This window comes from Malania oleifera, chromosome 2, assembly GCF_029873635.1.
Source record: "Malania oleifera isolate guangnan ecotype guangnan chromosome 2, ASM2987363v1, whole genome shotgun sequence".
Classification (NCBI taxonomy): Eukaryota; Viridiplantae; Streptophyta; class Magnoliopsida; order Santalales; family Ximeniaceae; genus Malania; species Malania oleifera.
In genome coordinates, this window is record NC_080418.1 from 6,785,912 (window position 1) to 6,803,082 (window position 17,171).

At 34.6% G+C, this 17,171-nt stretch overlaps 1 protein-coding gene across 1 annotated transcript; it reads right to left on the reverse strand.

Annotated features, from left to right (window-relative positions):
* Nucleotides 1-5,693: 5,693 nt before the first annotated feature.
* On the reverse strand, nt 5,694-7,422 carry LOC131149357 (UDP-glycosyltransferase 71K1-like). Its single transcript, XM_058099744.1, has one exon. The coding sequence runs from the start codon at nt 7,208-7,210 to the stop codon at nt 5,771-5,773; it is 1,440 nt and encodes a 479-aa protein (XP_057955727.1). The 5' UTR covers nt 7,211-7,422; the 3' UTR covers nt 5,694-5,770.
* Between the last annotated feature and the right edge of the window lie 9,749 nt (nt 7,423-17,171).

Sequence of the window (17,171 nt, forward strand, 5' to 3'; positions counted from 1 at the left end):
ATGCCCCATCCGACTCTGTTGCTACCCCATCCATGTCATTTTTATTGGACGATCTTTTCGATGGGGTGGAGGTCGATGCACCCCCTATGCCGCCTCATTCTCGTCCCGAGACATCGTATCATTTCTCACCGCGTGCACTCCGCATGGCTGATGATGATTATGCAGCACCTCTTGGGGGAGAGGATCCACATCCAGCATGATGGGACAGGACACCTGATGATGCTGACGAGCAGGGAGAGGGTAGACGCAGACGGCAGCCACCACGACCCCGGAGACGACCTCGCTGCGGCACGGAGTAGTTTAGCATTATTTTAATTGCATTTTATTTGTATGTATATCATTGATTATTTTGATTTCATTTGTATATAATTGATTATTTTTTTTATTCTTTTGTATATATCATTTAATAATTTGTATCTCTAAAGAATTCAATACTACCAAATCTAAAAAATGACACATAATTCGTATCGCTAAAATTTGCATGTCTAGTTAAGTTAATTCCTTAAATTGAATTGTCTTTTACTGCAAAATTCGTATTGCTAAAATTTGTATGGTATTTGGTTAATGGATTTTACTTTTCGCGGTGTATTTAGTGTCGTGGGCAGTCAAAGTAAGATTACTTGTGTATTAAAAAAAAATAGCTTGAATTTTTTTTAAGATAATTTTCTTATAATTTTCCAAGACTATGAAAACAAATTAGATATTTAAATGTGAGGGGAAACTAGTGTCATAGGTGTTTAAGATTATTTATTGTATTTAACTGTAATTGAGTTTTAATAAATAACTTTTTAATAAAAAAATTTTATACCTTATCTCAAAATAATAAATTAAATAAGAATAATCTACCTACCCATATGATAGTATCCTAAGATAATTTTCGTATAATTTTAATCATTTCTCAGTTAAATTCTAATAGATTAGTACTTTGTTTTGTTGGGTCTCATAATAATATTCTCTTTCCCTCCATCATTCAAAAATTTCTAACTTGATTTACCACTACATGCAAAAAATTATTATGTTATACTTTAATTATATTTCAAATAGATTTTCAAATATTTTTTAACAGTCCCATCCTTGATGACTCAGGGGTTGTAAATTGAATTTCTATTAAACAATTAAACAATTAAACACATTCTCTTTTAATAAATTTAATCATAACTTTCCCTTATAAATATAATTTAGAGTTAAATTTAAATTTAAACTTTAAATTTAAATTTTTAAATTTAAAATATATAATTTTAACAACTTCCCTTATAAAATTTCCCTTCTAAATTTAACAATTAAACACATTGTTAATTTTTTAAAAATATAATTGGAAAAAGTAAATTTCTCAATAAGTTATAAAAATGCCTAGTAATTATAATGCTGCAAAATATTTATTGGATGTAATATTTAAAATTAACAATGTGTTTTATTTAAATTTAATTATAATTAAATTTAATTATAATTTAAAATATAAAATTTAAGTTTATAAATTTTATAAACTTAAATTTAAAATATAACAATTGTTTAATTGTTAAAATATAACTTTCCCTTATAAATTTAAAATTTAATTAAATTTAAATTTTTTAAAGTTATAATTTAAATTTAATTATAACTTTCCCTTTTTACAAATTTAAATTTAAATTTAAGTAATAAATTTAACTTTGTCTTGCAAAATGTTTAATTGTTAATTTTAAATATTACATCCAATAAACATTTTGCAGCATTATAATTACTAGGCATTTTTATAACTTATTGAGAAATTTATTTTTTCTAATTATATTTTTAGAAAATTTTGAAATAATACAAATTATTTTGTTATACTTAAAGAATTAGTTGGCCCAAAGTATCAAAGCAGTCAATTTAAAATTTTTGTTCTACTTATTTTTTTTCGGTCCCAAAGCATCAAAGCAGTCAATTATAATCGTATATATTTTTTTATTTACTAAATTAATGTTATTTTAAAATATCATTTTATTAAGGACAAATTTTGTTATTCCACATGCATTTAATAGTTAACTAACAAAATATTCATTTCGTCAATAAAATTAAATTATAAGAAATTTTTTAGTATTTTTTGTAAATTCAAGGGTTAAAATCATATTTTGAAATTTTTTTTTGTATTTTATCAAAATCTTTATGACAAAATACTTATTTATAATCAATAATTTCTTTTATGTAAATTTTTTTCTTAAATTATATATTTACAATTTAAAAATTTAAATTTAAATTTAAATTTAAATTTAACTTTAAATTATATTTATAAGGGAAAGTTATGATTAAATTTATTAAAAGGGAATGTTTATTATTTAAATTTAAATTTGCAAAAAAGGATAGTTTGTAGAGCCATAAATCTCGCAGGACTAACATGCGAGATTTGCTCACTGTCACGTGTCACTACCCTGTTCGTCTGAGTCTTTAAATCTCGCAGCTTCATGTTGCGAGATTTTCTCTGCACCGTGCCACGCGTCAGCTTCTCATTGGCTGCGCTTTTAAATCTCGCAGCATGAAGTTGCGAGATTACGTGAGCATTATTTTGGGAAAAAAATTCTCAATCAGAATGTTATTTTATATTTTATTTCTTTTTAATTATAAAACGGGAAAAAACTCTTTTTTTTTTTTTATCATCTCAATTTGACTCCAACTATCGTTCACTTTCAAACATAACTTTGACCTAGTAAATGTCTGTATCTCTCAAAACTTAAAACATGAAAATTGTAGAACTCTTTATCAGATTTACCCAGAATTTTGAATCGTTTCGATCCGAGCTCAGACTAAAATGTTACGCTCAGATTTTGAAGTAATGTCGAAATAGTCCATAAAACAGTGTATGGTAACTTCACATTCAATTTAAACCTTGATGCAGCCAATATTTCTCAAAACTTAAAACATGAAAATTGTAGAGCATTTTCTTGCCTTTCTATAGCATCATGAATTATCTAAATCGGAGGTCAAATGAGAGAGTTACGCATAGATTACGATGCACCATCAGTTTTTAGCTTCCAATAATCGCCCAATAATAAAAAAATACCAAAAGTTCATAAATTACTCAATAAAAACCCAAATATTATAAATATGACACAATGTTAAAATATTGAGAGTAATTAGACTTTTAATTAAAAATATAATTCATAATGCGTGAATTAAAATACTTAATTACGCAATTTAAGCTCGTAATCACAAAATTTTTCAAATAAAACTTGTAACTTATCCTAAGTAAATAACCTTTTAAGAGTGGAAAGTTTGTCCAATAATGCAAGTTAGGCAATGAAAGAATGCTTAGGGACTACCACTTAAACCAGAAAGCAAGTAGGCTCTAAATAAAAGATATTTGACTTATCAATGTTTCAAAGTTAGAATTAACAACTGAAAGAACACTTTCTTCTTTATGATAATTGGATGGTGTTGACCTAATAGGTCATACCCTGTTTTGATTATGACAAATACTCTGATATTTAATGGTTGATGAGTTTATGTGCAGGATCAATTGAAGATTTCAATTTGATGCACATAGACTTGAAGAAGTTAAAGGCCCAGTCCATTTATTTGTTGTAATTTAAATAAGATTTATTCGGGTATATAATAATTAAAGATCAATGGTCTGTAATAATTTAATGCATTGCATGCATGATAGGATAGAAAAGCTCAAAGGCCTTAGGTTGAGCACATGACTCACAATGTTGCATAAAAAAGTCTCTCATAATCTTAGATTTAATTATCATGTGAATAGGGACAATTTTATAAGAAAGTTGGGACCGAAATGCACAAAGTTGGCATATTTGGTCGATCGGACCCCAACACTTTGTGCACTTCGGTCGACCGAACCTCCCTAGGGTCAATGGTTTGACCCTTCGATCGACCGACCTCAAAATGAACTGCAACATCCTGGTCGTCCGAACTGGCACGTGCGAAATCCCAATGCCCTGGTCGACCAAACTTTTAGTAGAAAATTGACCTAGTCAACCGAACACCCAAGTTCGATCAACCGAACTCAATTTGGTCGACCGAACCTCGGAGGTTCTGAAATTGCCTTAAGATTGGTCGAACAAACCTATAGTTCAAAAATGCCTCGGTCGACCGAACTTGGAAATTGGGTCGATCGAACTTCAAGTACGGTCGACCGACCCTCTCAGGTTGCTCGGATTTTACTGAAGTTAAAACGCTGTTAATTTTTATTAACCCTATTTAAACTTTTCTAAAAATGTCAGATAGGTCCCAAACTGTTATAATTTTAGGGGTGTTTATATATACCCTCTCATTTGCATGGATTATGGCAAGATTAGCAAACACAATTAGAAAATTTTCTCTGAAATTCAAAAATCTCATTTCTCATATTCAAGCATCCTATTTCCATTCTTACTCATCCTCATTGCAAATCTTGTTAAGTAAGAGTGTTCTTGTGATTTTCTCATTAAGCTTACACTCGTACTTGTTTTAGTTGATTGAGATATTTTTTATTTGAGAGTAAGCTAAGAGTTTTTCTTGGAGACTTTATTAATAAGTCTTCCTTGAGAAAACTCCTTAGAGCTTTTGAGTTTTGCGTTATCATTTCAATACTCAAGAGCTCGTATTGTCTTTTGGTTGTGAAATAATTTTTTACAAATCGTTTTCTAATATCTTTTGTGCCTATTTTTGAGAAAAAAATATTTTTGAGATATTTGCTTGCGTTGTGAAGATCTTTGTTACTGTATTGAGATTAATATTAGTATCTTGACACAGAGATCCTAACACATAGACTCTCACGTACTGATTGTTATATTTGCATTAATTTTTGAGAGTAAATATTAAAACTACACTTAACTTATCATACCTTATCATGCAGTAGTGTGTTAATTATACTGGTACAAATCTATTTGATTGAAAAACATATATTTTGTACGCAAATTATACTGTGATTCTGTTGTATTCCAAGCGTGGCCTGAGGGGGCGGTAATCCAACCCGGAAGGATTTGTTGTAAAGGTTGAGATTAGCCCTATGCTAATTCACCTAGTTATAATTAGGTGCCATTCCACCCGTTAAGTGAACCTTAGTGTAATCCCTGTGCTTGTGAGTCAAAGCGGGGACGTAGACACTATTGCCGAACCTCAATAACATATTTGGTGTTATCTCTCTTTTACTCCTTTGTTGTGCATGCTTAATTAGATTAGTTGTACAGTTTAATTTCTGCTAAATAGATATTGCTTTATTTTATCCACATTTGATTGACTTTAAGTTTATGTAATACTGCTGCTAATTGATTGACTTAGGGGATTAATTTTTAAAATACCAATTCATCCACCCTCTTGGGATTATAGAAAAACTAACAGATGGATTTATTTTCCCTTATTCATACTTTAATTCTCATCTTATAACAAAATTGGGGATCTCAATGGTTGTGAAGTTGCCTTAAGGGGTACAAATATTAGTAGTTATGACAAACCAAATATATTTAATTGGGAAATTATTTTATATTGAAGTATCATCACATGATTTCAAAGCCAAAATTTCTTTTATGTGTCTTAAAGATTAGTCCTCCTAATAACTAATAGTAACACATTACTAATGTATAATACAAGTTCAACATTTAGTGCATAATTTAGCACAATAACATTACTAAACTTTTTTAGAATGATAAATATAATTATATGAAATTAATAAATACAAAACCAAAGTTGTACTAATTAAAATCATTACCAATCAAAAGATATAAAAATAAAAAAATAAAAAATTATTTTTTAATATTTAAATTAAAATTTATTAAACCAAAAAGATACAATACAATACAATACAAAAGAGGAGGAAAAGTGATCATGAGTGGTGGCCAATCACATCCTCGATCAGCCGTCCAACAGCTAGGAACGAAGATCCACCGTCCATCAAAGCCTTTCTGCTCTTCTCCCCCATCTCCCTCACCTTCTTCCTCACCTCACTGTTCCCATCCATCAACCCCCTCACTCCTCTCTCCACCTCCTCCGCGGTGACTACGTCTCCTACGCCGCCGTACTCCATCCTCAGCTCCGCCGCCAACCCCCCCAACTCCCTCACCAAATTGAACGCGTTCAGCCTCTGCTCCGCGTACATTGGCCACGTCGCCGCAGGCACCCCCTCCCACAAGCTCTCCAATAACGAGTTCCACCCACAGTGCGACACGAATCCCCCCACCGCCCTGTGCGCCAGCACCTCCACCTGCGGGACCCACCCGCATACCCGCCCCCTCCCCTCCGTCCGCTCTCTGAATCCCGCCGGCAACGCCTCCTCCGGCGTCTCCCACTCATTAGGCGCCGTGAATCTGCCTTTCTCCGGCCGCCGGCGCAGCGACCACAGGAATCTACACCCGCTGCGCTCGAGCCCCGCCGCTATTTCCCGGATCTGAGGCTCGCCGAAGCTCCCCATGCTTCCGAAACAGAGGAACACCACCGATGCTGGCGGCTGCTCGTCGAGCCAATTGAAAACGGTGCTGCGTTGGGCATCGTTGGAATTGCTCCGGTGGGCCAGACCCTTGACGTCAATCACAGGCCCAACGGCGTAAACCGGCGGGCTTTGGCCGCCGGAGAATGAGCTCAGCGCGCGCGGCTCCAACTCGTAGAACGTGTTTACGATTATTCCCTTTGCGTCGCCGAATCTATGGGCCACTTTCATGTAAGTATCGTAACCACCGTCCTTGCAGAACAGCGCCGACGGCAGCAGGCGCGGCGGAAGCGGGTTGGCAAAACAAGGGAGGGTCCACTCGGGGTCTGAGTCGCTGAACTCGGCGCCTACCTGGGCGTGTCTAGTCGGGAGGTGGAGCATGAGGCCCAGGAATGCAGCGCCGGAGGTTACGAAGAGGTAAGAGGGGAGACCCAGTTCGTGGCCAACGTCGATCATGCGGGTGCAGAAAAAGTCAAGGACCAGACCGGCGAGTCGGACCGGGGGGTCGGCGTTGGACCGTGAGGAAAGGAGGCCTGCGAGAGTGGATCTGACGAGTGGGACGTGTTTTTCGATGAATTGGTAGATGAAGAGCTCGGGAGATATGGAAGGGTCGGTGGAGGGTAGATCTACGGGGGGGAGACGGATGAGTTGGATTCTGGACTCGCTGAGTGACTCGGCATATGCGTGGATAAGGGGAGAGCCGAAGGGTGCGGTCATGGCGAGGACGGTGACGGAGAGGCGGTGGTCTCGGAGGATGAGTCGCTTCGCGAACTCGACGACCGATACCAGGTGGCCGATTCCCGGCGTCGGGAAGAACACCAGCTCTGTTTTGTTCTGCATTTGGTATATCTCGGTTTTTGCTTTTCGTTTTTGTTTTTTTCCCCTTCTTTGGTATTCTTTGCATAATGGTCTTCTTCCTTTCTAACTAGATAAATATAGTGTGGTGGTACTTGAGCAGGGAGCTGGCCAGCCTGGCCCTAACGGTCACTTCAATTGAGATGAATTAAAAAATAAGTGAAGGAAAAATGATCCTTTTAAAATATTAAGAACAAAATAAATAATGTGCAAAAGATCGGTATTAGGATAGTCTTTTTTTTTTTGGAATACGCATCGGGTATTTATGCGTCCGTTTTACGGTCTACGTGACAAATTCTGTGCCCCTTGAAATTGACCCCATAACTTCAAAGGGAGGGTAAATTCAGGAGTTTAAGGGCGAAAACGAGTCCGGGAGGATTTGAACACCTAATCTCGTGAAAGGCACTCCTGCAACCCGTACTATCACCTGAATCATACCCTGGGGATAGTATTAGGATAGTCTTTTACAAATTTTAAGTAGTCCTTGTAAGCATATTCTTGTAAATTATAACTAATTTTTATATTCTTTAATTTTTTCCCACTCTACCTAAAAAAATTAAAAAAAAAAGAAAAAATATGAACAATTTTATTTTTTTCATATTTATTTATTAAGGGAAACAGGGAAAACAACTAAATTAGTGAATAAAAATATGATTTAATGTATCATAATATTATTTTTTTTTAAAAAAATGTAATTATATTAATTTTTATTTTTGATAATATTTAATATAATTAGAAAAATGTAATATAAAAAATATTTTTTTTTCTTTCCTCAAATTAAATTTTTTAATGCAAATGGACTCTTAAGCTATCAAATCAAGTGCTCATCATAAGACTAAGCAATTCTTAATATTTTTTATAAATGAATTTTTCTTATATTTTGATCAAAAAGTCCGCCTACACAATTTGACGTGTTCAAATATAAATAATGTCATCCCAAGGTGTAGCTCAGTTGGCAGGCGGACTTTGAAATTTCCTCTCACGAGGTGAGCTATTCAGTGCATCCCGGGTTCAATTCTGCGGTTGGCTCCTGAATTTACCATCTTTGTGGGCTGTGAGGTTGGCTTTTACAGGGCGTGTGATTAGTCACGCGGACCGTAAAACGGATGCGTGGACACCCGACGATATTCAAAATATATATATATATATATAAATAATGTCTACCTAATAATAATAATAATAATAATAATAATAATAAAAGAAGTAAATTCAGCCTGGGTCAATGGTGCGTTAAGGGGTAGGTGTCATGTTTTGGTGCACTGGTTGGGGTTGAGGATGTGGTTGGGAGGTGACACCATGAATAACATAATTATTTTATTATTCACTTTTATTTTATTTTATTTTTAATTTTATTTTTGTGCTTCTGCTTTGTCCAAGTTCTAATTTCATCTTTGTGAGAAATTTTCTTCCTAATTAGAATTTGCCTATAGTGTAAGAAATCAAAATATTTTCATCTCGACTTTATTTTTTATTTTTTATTTCTAGATTTGGTATTTTATTTTAATTAAGGTAAAGATAATATTTGATAGTATACATTTTAAGATTTTGATTTTTGATTTGTATTTAAATTCTATTTTAGAATAGAGTGAAATCATAACTCTTTAATAAAGCTTATTTTAGTTTCTATACTTTTAATTAATGTAGTTAAGGACTTGTACTTACTAGCTTCATGTAATTGTTTTTTATTTTTTCATCTTAATTAAATCTAAAATTATTAAAATATGATTGAAATAAAAATATCAATAAAACTTATAAACAAAAAATTTAAAAGTAATAAGTCATACATAAAATAAATCTTATCAATTTTCTTCATCCAAAAACAAAAAAAAGTTGTAATAGTGGTGGATCGATCACTTGTAGAGGTCGGTCGATCATCTACTACAATTATCTCGTTCTTTGTTTGTTTTGTAAAACATTTTTGGATCCTTAAGTTCTTTTGAAAAGACTTTCCTAAAGTCTATGCAAAGAACCTGCTAATCTCATGAAAACTTTACTACTTTATGCTCTTTCAAAATAAACACATAATTATGCAAATAAAATAAAATAAAACAAAATGAAGAGACGAATAACAAGGGAGGAATTTTTAGTTTTTTTTTTTTTTTTTGTTATGACCAAGTCTACATGTGTAAATTGTCAACATATATTCAGGAGAGGAATCAAATCATTTTAAAAAAAATTTTGATGGAATTTTAAATTCATTTGAAAACACTTGAAAACTCTTATAATTGTTGACTTTTTGAGTCTGATCCCTATTTTGATTATGACAAATCACAACATTTCATTTGTGCGTTTAATCTTTGAATATATTTATGATGCAGAAAGCGCAAATGAGAGATACAAAATGGAAGCCAAGAAGTACCTCATTGAGCACAAATTATGACGTATTCAATGAAGTATTAAGGAGTAGAATCATGAAGATTTTATTTATTCTTTAAGTTGTACTAGTAATTAGGTTACAATTTGTGTATGCATAATCATATGATTGGAATTGAAACTCTTACAAGATGACCAAGACCTTAAATTGACCTTAGGGGCATAAACTTTTTATGAAAACATGTTTTCCAAAACAAGTTTTTTTTTTTCTTTAAAAAACCTCATGTTTCTTTTGTTGCATTGATGAGCACATTTCTCTATCAATAACTTCTTATCTTAATAGGTGTCCAACATAAAAGTTGTGGGATTTTCCCTTAACTTTTTGTTGATACCAAGTAAGTTCAATTTGGAGTTATATAGTAAACGTTATGTGCAAAATACTGAAAAGTGTTCGTAGCAGAAAAATTCTCTTCATATTTCTTTTGTCTCATTAATGAGTGATTTTATCAATCAAAAACTCCTTATCTTAAAAAGTATTTAACATAAAAGTTGTGGGTTTTTCTCTTAAATTTTTGTTGACACTAAGAACTTCCAATTTAGAGTTATATATAAAAATTTATCTCTGGAAAATTGAAGAGTGTCCATACAGAAAGTGCCATAATGGTCGAAAAATGACTAGTTTTCAAATTTAATCATATTTTAATACCTCAATGGCCATAAAATGTCTGTATCTCCAATTTGCCTATAAATACCAAGTCTATACACTTGGAGAAGACAAGAGAGACACTCAGAAAGCCTTATTGAAAGTTTTTTCATTCTTATTTATCTTTATACTCTTTTTGAAGATCAAAATCTATTTTCTCCTACTCTTTCTTTTTGAAAATCTTTTTGGGAAAATTATTTTGGGTTATACAAGTAAGACTTGAACATCTATTCTCTTCCATATATTTTGCTTGAGAGCCTTCTTGCTATTTGTTTTTAAAGGTCAATCTTAAAGAAATATTCTTCTCCTACTCTTCATTTTGAAAAATCCTTTGGAGAAAATATTTTGAATTTTACAAGGTAGCTTTGAGCAAATCATTCCACTCTCTCATTTTTACTTGAAAAATATTTTTGAGAGGAATATCCTTACTCTACCAAGCTTCAAATTTTATAAATCATTTGAGAGTGCATTAAGGTTTTTACATTGTACAACTCACCTTATTGAGAAGCATTTCATTGTACGAAAAATCCATTCCTATATCATTTGTATTTACGGTTCGAATTGTGAATCGTGGTGAGGTAGCTACGCCTCGTGTGGAAGCAGCGGATTGTAAATAGGTAGCTACGCCTCATGTCAGCAGCGGATTGTAAAGGAAAGCTTCGTCCTAGTAAGAAGCAGATTGTAACGGGAAGTTCCATCCCAGTTTTAAGAAGCGGATAGTGGAATCCTTGGGTGGTTTGCCCAAGGTGAGGACATAGGCAAGAGTTACCGAACCTTGTTGAAAACTTTGTGTTTGCGTTCCCTCTTCCCTACTCTATTTAATTTTCGTACTTTACTTTCTGCACTTGTATGCTTATGTTCAATTTGTGCTGAATGTTATAATTATTTTAAATATTTGCATGCATTATTATTTATGGGATTCATGCTTGTTTAGAAAAACCTTAGGTTGTGTTATACTGATTGTGGAATTAAAATAAGGATAAATTGACCTAAAAAGAATTTTTAAATGCCTAATTCACCCACTTCTTGGGAATACACCATAACTCTCAATTGGTATTAGAGACTTATTACAAAAAGTTTAAACGCATTTGTTAAAGATTGCGATGACTCACATTGGTGTATCCCTATTTTTTGAGGGACAATCTTGTTATAGGCCTCTAATTTTTTGTGGTGAAATTTTACTATTTGAAAATTAAAAATGAGTATTTTTATCAAAGCTTTGGTTTGGAGGGCTTGGAGAATAATAACTCAAGGAAATTTTGTGCCTTTGAAAATTGTTGATAATATTGTGTTGACCTTATAGGTCATACCCAGTTTTGATTATGACAAATACTCTTGGTACTAATGGTTGTACTGAGAATTGCATGCAGGTTCACCTTGTGCGTGCTTCAAGACTAAAAGACATATCATGATGAGGTGCAGTGTTCGTGCAAAAGAATGAAGATCTATGTGTTATAATTTGTATTCCATTGTTTATTTCTTCATTCTAGGATGTAATTTATTATGAATTGTGCGCGTGTATGACTTGTAATAATTTGCATCATGTATGGTAGGTAGGTATGCTCAAAGCGACCATAGTTGGACCTTAGGTACCTATACTAAGGACACAAGTCCCCTACATCACTTATCATAATTAGAGGAATCAAAATAAGACTAAAATGAATTTAATGGGAAAAGATGAAAGGGTTCGGGCGACCGAACCCATGCTGTGTAAAGCGGCTCGGGCGACCGAACTAGTCAACATGTTGACTTGGTCTTCGAGCACCCGAACCTATTTTGAACGTACCTTCCTTGGGCATCCGAAAGCTTGAGCACTTTTCAACTACTCGGACGACCGAACATTTATATTCAAAAGGAGGCTTGGGCGACCGAACGACCTAGTTTAGTTAACCGAACTGTGAGTTAGGCACCCGAATTATCGAACAATTGCTACTGACTTTGTTTCAGCCAACCAACTCATCATTTAGGCACCCGAACCTCTAAAAGATGAATTTTTGACTGTGTCTGTTCGGGCACCTGAACCTTTGGCCAAGCACCCGAACCTCGGGGGTTAAAATATTTTTTACCGAATTTTTAAATGGGATAAAAAGGGTTAATATTCTTAATGATCTTTTAAATAAATTTAATTATACCCACTATATCCCCTATGGTAGAAAATTCCTCCTTGCCTGTATATACTCATTCATTTGTCTTAATTTGCGGGGATTAGCAAACTTGATTAGGAAAAAATTCTCTCAACTTTCAAAACCCTATATTAGCCAAATACCACTTCCAAACACTCACAAATTCTTCATTCTTGGTTTCTCAAAAGCATTGTGAGTATCTTGTAGGCTAGTGTGCTTAATCACATTTGCTATAACTCTCATTTACATTGTTGCCTGATCGATTTTCTGAGAGAGTTTAGCATTAAAGTTCTTCCACCGGTTTCATTTGATAAACCTAGAGTGGAAAGACTTTGAGGGGTGTGGTTCTCGCATTGTTGTTGCAAGATACCTAAACCTAGATTTTGTGTGCAAAAATCCTTCTCAAAAGCTAGTGCCTCAAACAACTCTTGTGTGCTTTGAATATTAGAATACATTATTGAGTTTGTTTGTTTGAACTTGCTTAGCATATTCTGAAACCCTAACATGATATTGTATTATTCATATAGTGTGTTTCAAATATTACTTGAGTATACACTCTAGATCTGAACTGAAAACTTATACGTGATTAAGTGTTTAGCACACGTTAGAGCATTGAGTATATTTACATATCATTCGTGCTTGCATTATTGATTGAGCTATACTGGTGCACACATCTACTTGTCTAGAAGCGAATTTCCGTGTACAAACATTTTATACACACTGGTTGTATTCCATGCACGGGCCTGAAGAGGGAGACTAGCCATGTGGAGTAGTCTCGGATTGGCTTAGACTCGATTAGGAAAGGTAGGTGCACCATCCTGCTAAGGCGTGTCGGTTGAGGTTAGACCCTTGAATTGACGTGGTTGTATTAGGTGCCGCTCTACCCATTTAAATGAGTATTATAGTGGTAATCCTTGTGCTGGTGTGGCCAAGGCGGGGACGTAGGCACAGTTGGTCGAACCCCGATAACATATCGTGCATGTTCTTTACATTTCTGCACCTTATCTTTATTGCACGTGTATGTTTATTTGTTGATAATGTAAGACTGACTCTAGGTTGGTTTGTACTATTGATTAAATCTGTTAACTTAGGCAATAAATTTTAAATACCCAATTCACCCCCCTCTTGGGGTTGCACCAAAGCTAAAATATTGAAATTCCCAAATTAGAAAATGACTTTTTTCTTTTTTGGTTTAAAGAAGGGCGGGACCTCCATTTATTTATTGATAAACCCTCACTTTTGGCGGAGGAATACCATGGTTACAAGATATTTAAAGGGAGGGACAAAAGACAAACCTTTAAAGGCCTCCCAAATAACAACACCAACATCCAGCCAAAATAAGATTACAAAATCAATCAAATCAAAACAAAACAAGGACCTACAAACCAAATATTACGCAACAAAACAAACAAAAGAAGAATAACATAAAGCATAGACCAAAACCAACAGGAAATCAGCTAAACATACCTCAAATAAGCCGTACCAATCTTCTCCAATTTATATAACCCATTGATAACTCTAGGGAGTTGACTACTATTTGTAAACAACCTATTCCTCCCCCTAGCACCTTGACGAGCCAAGGCATCTGCCACTTTATTTCCTTCTCTATACCAATGCTTTATCGAAAAGTCTACCCCTATCAGCTGCTCCCAAAAATCCCATAAATACCACAAGGAGCACCTCCTTGTTCTTATCCAATTTACAACAATCTTCGAATCACATTCAATATCAATACTAGTATGACCCAAATGTTTGCAAATCTTTATTCCCTCTAACACAGCTCTCAATTCAGCTTCATTATTTGAACAAGAACTAAAATATTTTGAAAAACCAAACACAAAAGAACCTGTATGGTCTCTAAGGATGCCACCACCACCCGTCGGCCCTAGGTTCCCCAAACTATTTCCATTGAGATTTAGTTTCAACCTTCCTTGCCCCGGTTTTAGCCATCTCACACATTGCATAGTTTTATTTCTTTTATTCATAGTTTGCACTTCCAGATTCTACAATATCCGAAAATCAACATCCTTTAACTAAGTCAATCCTGTCATGTTCTTTCTTAAAACCCCCACCCAATACTTAATGGATAGCCACACATATGAATTATTCTCCAATTTCCCCTCTATTCTAGCTAAACATCTCCTTCTCCACAGCCTCCAAACTACTAAACAAGGAATCAAACCCATCAATGATCCCAATTGAGAAAATTTGGAAGCCCTATTAAACCACATTTGAACTCTTTCTTTCCAACTTTATTGTCTAAGGAAAGGAACACCAACCTCCACCGAAACCTTCTTCCAAACCTCAGTAGCAAAGTCTCCCTTATTTAACACATGCTCTATATCTTCTGGCTGCCTCATCTCACAACAATTACACATCGAAGCCAGCGAAACCCCCACCCTTCTCACCTTTTCATCAACACTTAAATACCCAAAAGTGGCCTTCCACATGTAGATAGCAATTTTCTTCGGTAACCATTTATTCCAAACCCATTTTGCCCCCTCAAACTTTGGAGCTCTAACTCTGATAACATCCTAAGCGGACTTTGTATTAAAACAACCATCCTTTTCTGGGAGCCAAAGCAGTATGTCCGAAGAGTTTCTAAGATTTCCCACCTTTTCCATCACTTCTTTCGCTTTATTAAACCCCAGAATTCTCTGCAAATTTCCCACATTCCACGCATTATTGATAACCAAGTCTTTTAATTTGATATGAGAATGTGCACCATCTGGACACTCTGCAACCAAAGATCCTGAATCTAGAAACTTATCATACCAAAAATTTATATCTCCTTCACTAACCTTCCACTTAGATTTACTTAAAAGTTCAGGCATACCCTGCAAAACTTTCCTCCAAAAGGAAGAATTCGATCCATGAGGTCTGCAAAGAACAATGTGTCCTCCCTTCACATATTTAGCTCCAAAAAATCTAGCCCATAAATAATTTGAGTTAATAAATGCCAACCAAACTTCATGAACAAAGACCGTTGCATTTCTGAAATGTCCTTAACTCCTATGCCCCCCTCCTCTACAGGAACACACAATTTCTTCCAAGCCCTCCATTTCATTTTTTCTTTTCCATCCTTAAAACCCTAGAAAAATGAAGCAAACATACTTTGTATCTTTTTTAACACCAGTTTTGGAATATTTAGCACAGCTAACAAATGCAATGACATACTCGACAACACATGTCTCAACAAAACAAGACGACCTCCTTAAGACAACAGTCTACTTTTCCAGCCCTTAACTCTCTTACTTATTTTTTGAATTAAAGGGTCAAAATGACAGCCCTTCAATTTACCATCCACTATTGGCACACCCAAATACGTAAAAGGAAATTTACCCTCATTAAAACTAGTTTCTTGAAAAATTTTTCCTTTCCTCGGAACACCCAACTTCTTTGAGAAAAAAATAGCTGATTTATATTTATTCACCCTTTGGCCAGTCCAACTTTCATACTCCTTGATCACCTCCATTATCTGTCTAACAGATTTTTTTCCAGAATTAGCAAATATAACAACATCATCCACGTACATTAAATGTGATATAATAGGTGCACCACACGGATGTGCAAATGGAAAAATCCTTTTCTCAGACATCTTTTTTTGAACAAATTTAGAAAAAACTTCTTCCATGATGATGAAAATATACAGCGACAGCGGATCCCCTTGCCTCAAGCCCCTTTTTGACTTGAAGAAACCTCTATATGTGCCATGCATCATGACATAAAACTAAGGAGTAGAAATACAATTCTGAATCAACTTACAAAACCAGTCTGGAAAACCAAGAGCATGGAAAATCTGATCTACCACCTGCCACTCCACTCGATTATATGCTTTGCTCATATCAAGCTTTAGTATTATATTACCTCCTCTCACCCGCCTATGTAATAATTTTGTCATCTCTTGAGCAAGTGTTATATTTTCAAAAATACTCCTCCCTTTCACAAAAGCACCTTGTTCTAAAGATATTAAATCACTTATCACCAATGAAAGCTTACCAACAAGCATTTTGGAGAAAACTTTATAGATTACATTACAAAGGCTTATCGGGAAAAAATTATCAAACGGTTAAGGATCCTTTACTTTAGAAATAAGCACTATGTAAAAGGAACAAGAAAACCGAGGCAACATATCAGCTCTGAAGAATTCTCTTACCGTATCCATCACATCATTTTTAATAATCCTCCAATAGGTACTATAGAAACAAGACCCAAACCCGTTTGGTCCCGGGCTACTATTCACGAAAATAGAAGAAATGGCTTCATAAACCTCCTCCTCAATCGGTCCTTCCCTCAACCGACCTATAGCCTCCTCAGAAACCACCATATGGATAAGACCGTCTAGATTTGACCTTTGCATAGGACTATTTTGCCTCAAGAATTGCTCAAAATAATTTACAGCTTCATCATGGACAATTTGCATATTTTTCAACATCGAACCATCAGGGAGCACCATTGAATTAACACAAGAGTTACGCCTTTTTTGTGTAATCACAGCATGAAAAAAATTAATTCTGATCACCATCAATCAACCATTTCAATTTTTCTTACTGAGCCAACCTAGCCTCTTCCCTTTTATATCAAACTTCCAATTCAGCCTTAGATACAAGGAACTCTTCTTCAACTGATTCCGAGTACTCTGTCTGTAGTAAATTCTCATATTTTTCCACCCTTTCCTCCAACTCTTGAATAAAACCACCAACACGCCCAAAAGTCTGTTTATTCCACATCCTAAGTCTTTGTTTTAACCTTTTCAATTAATCCGCCAATTTACACAATCTTGAATCTGCCACAATGTGTTCTTTCC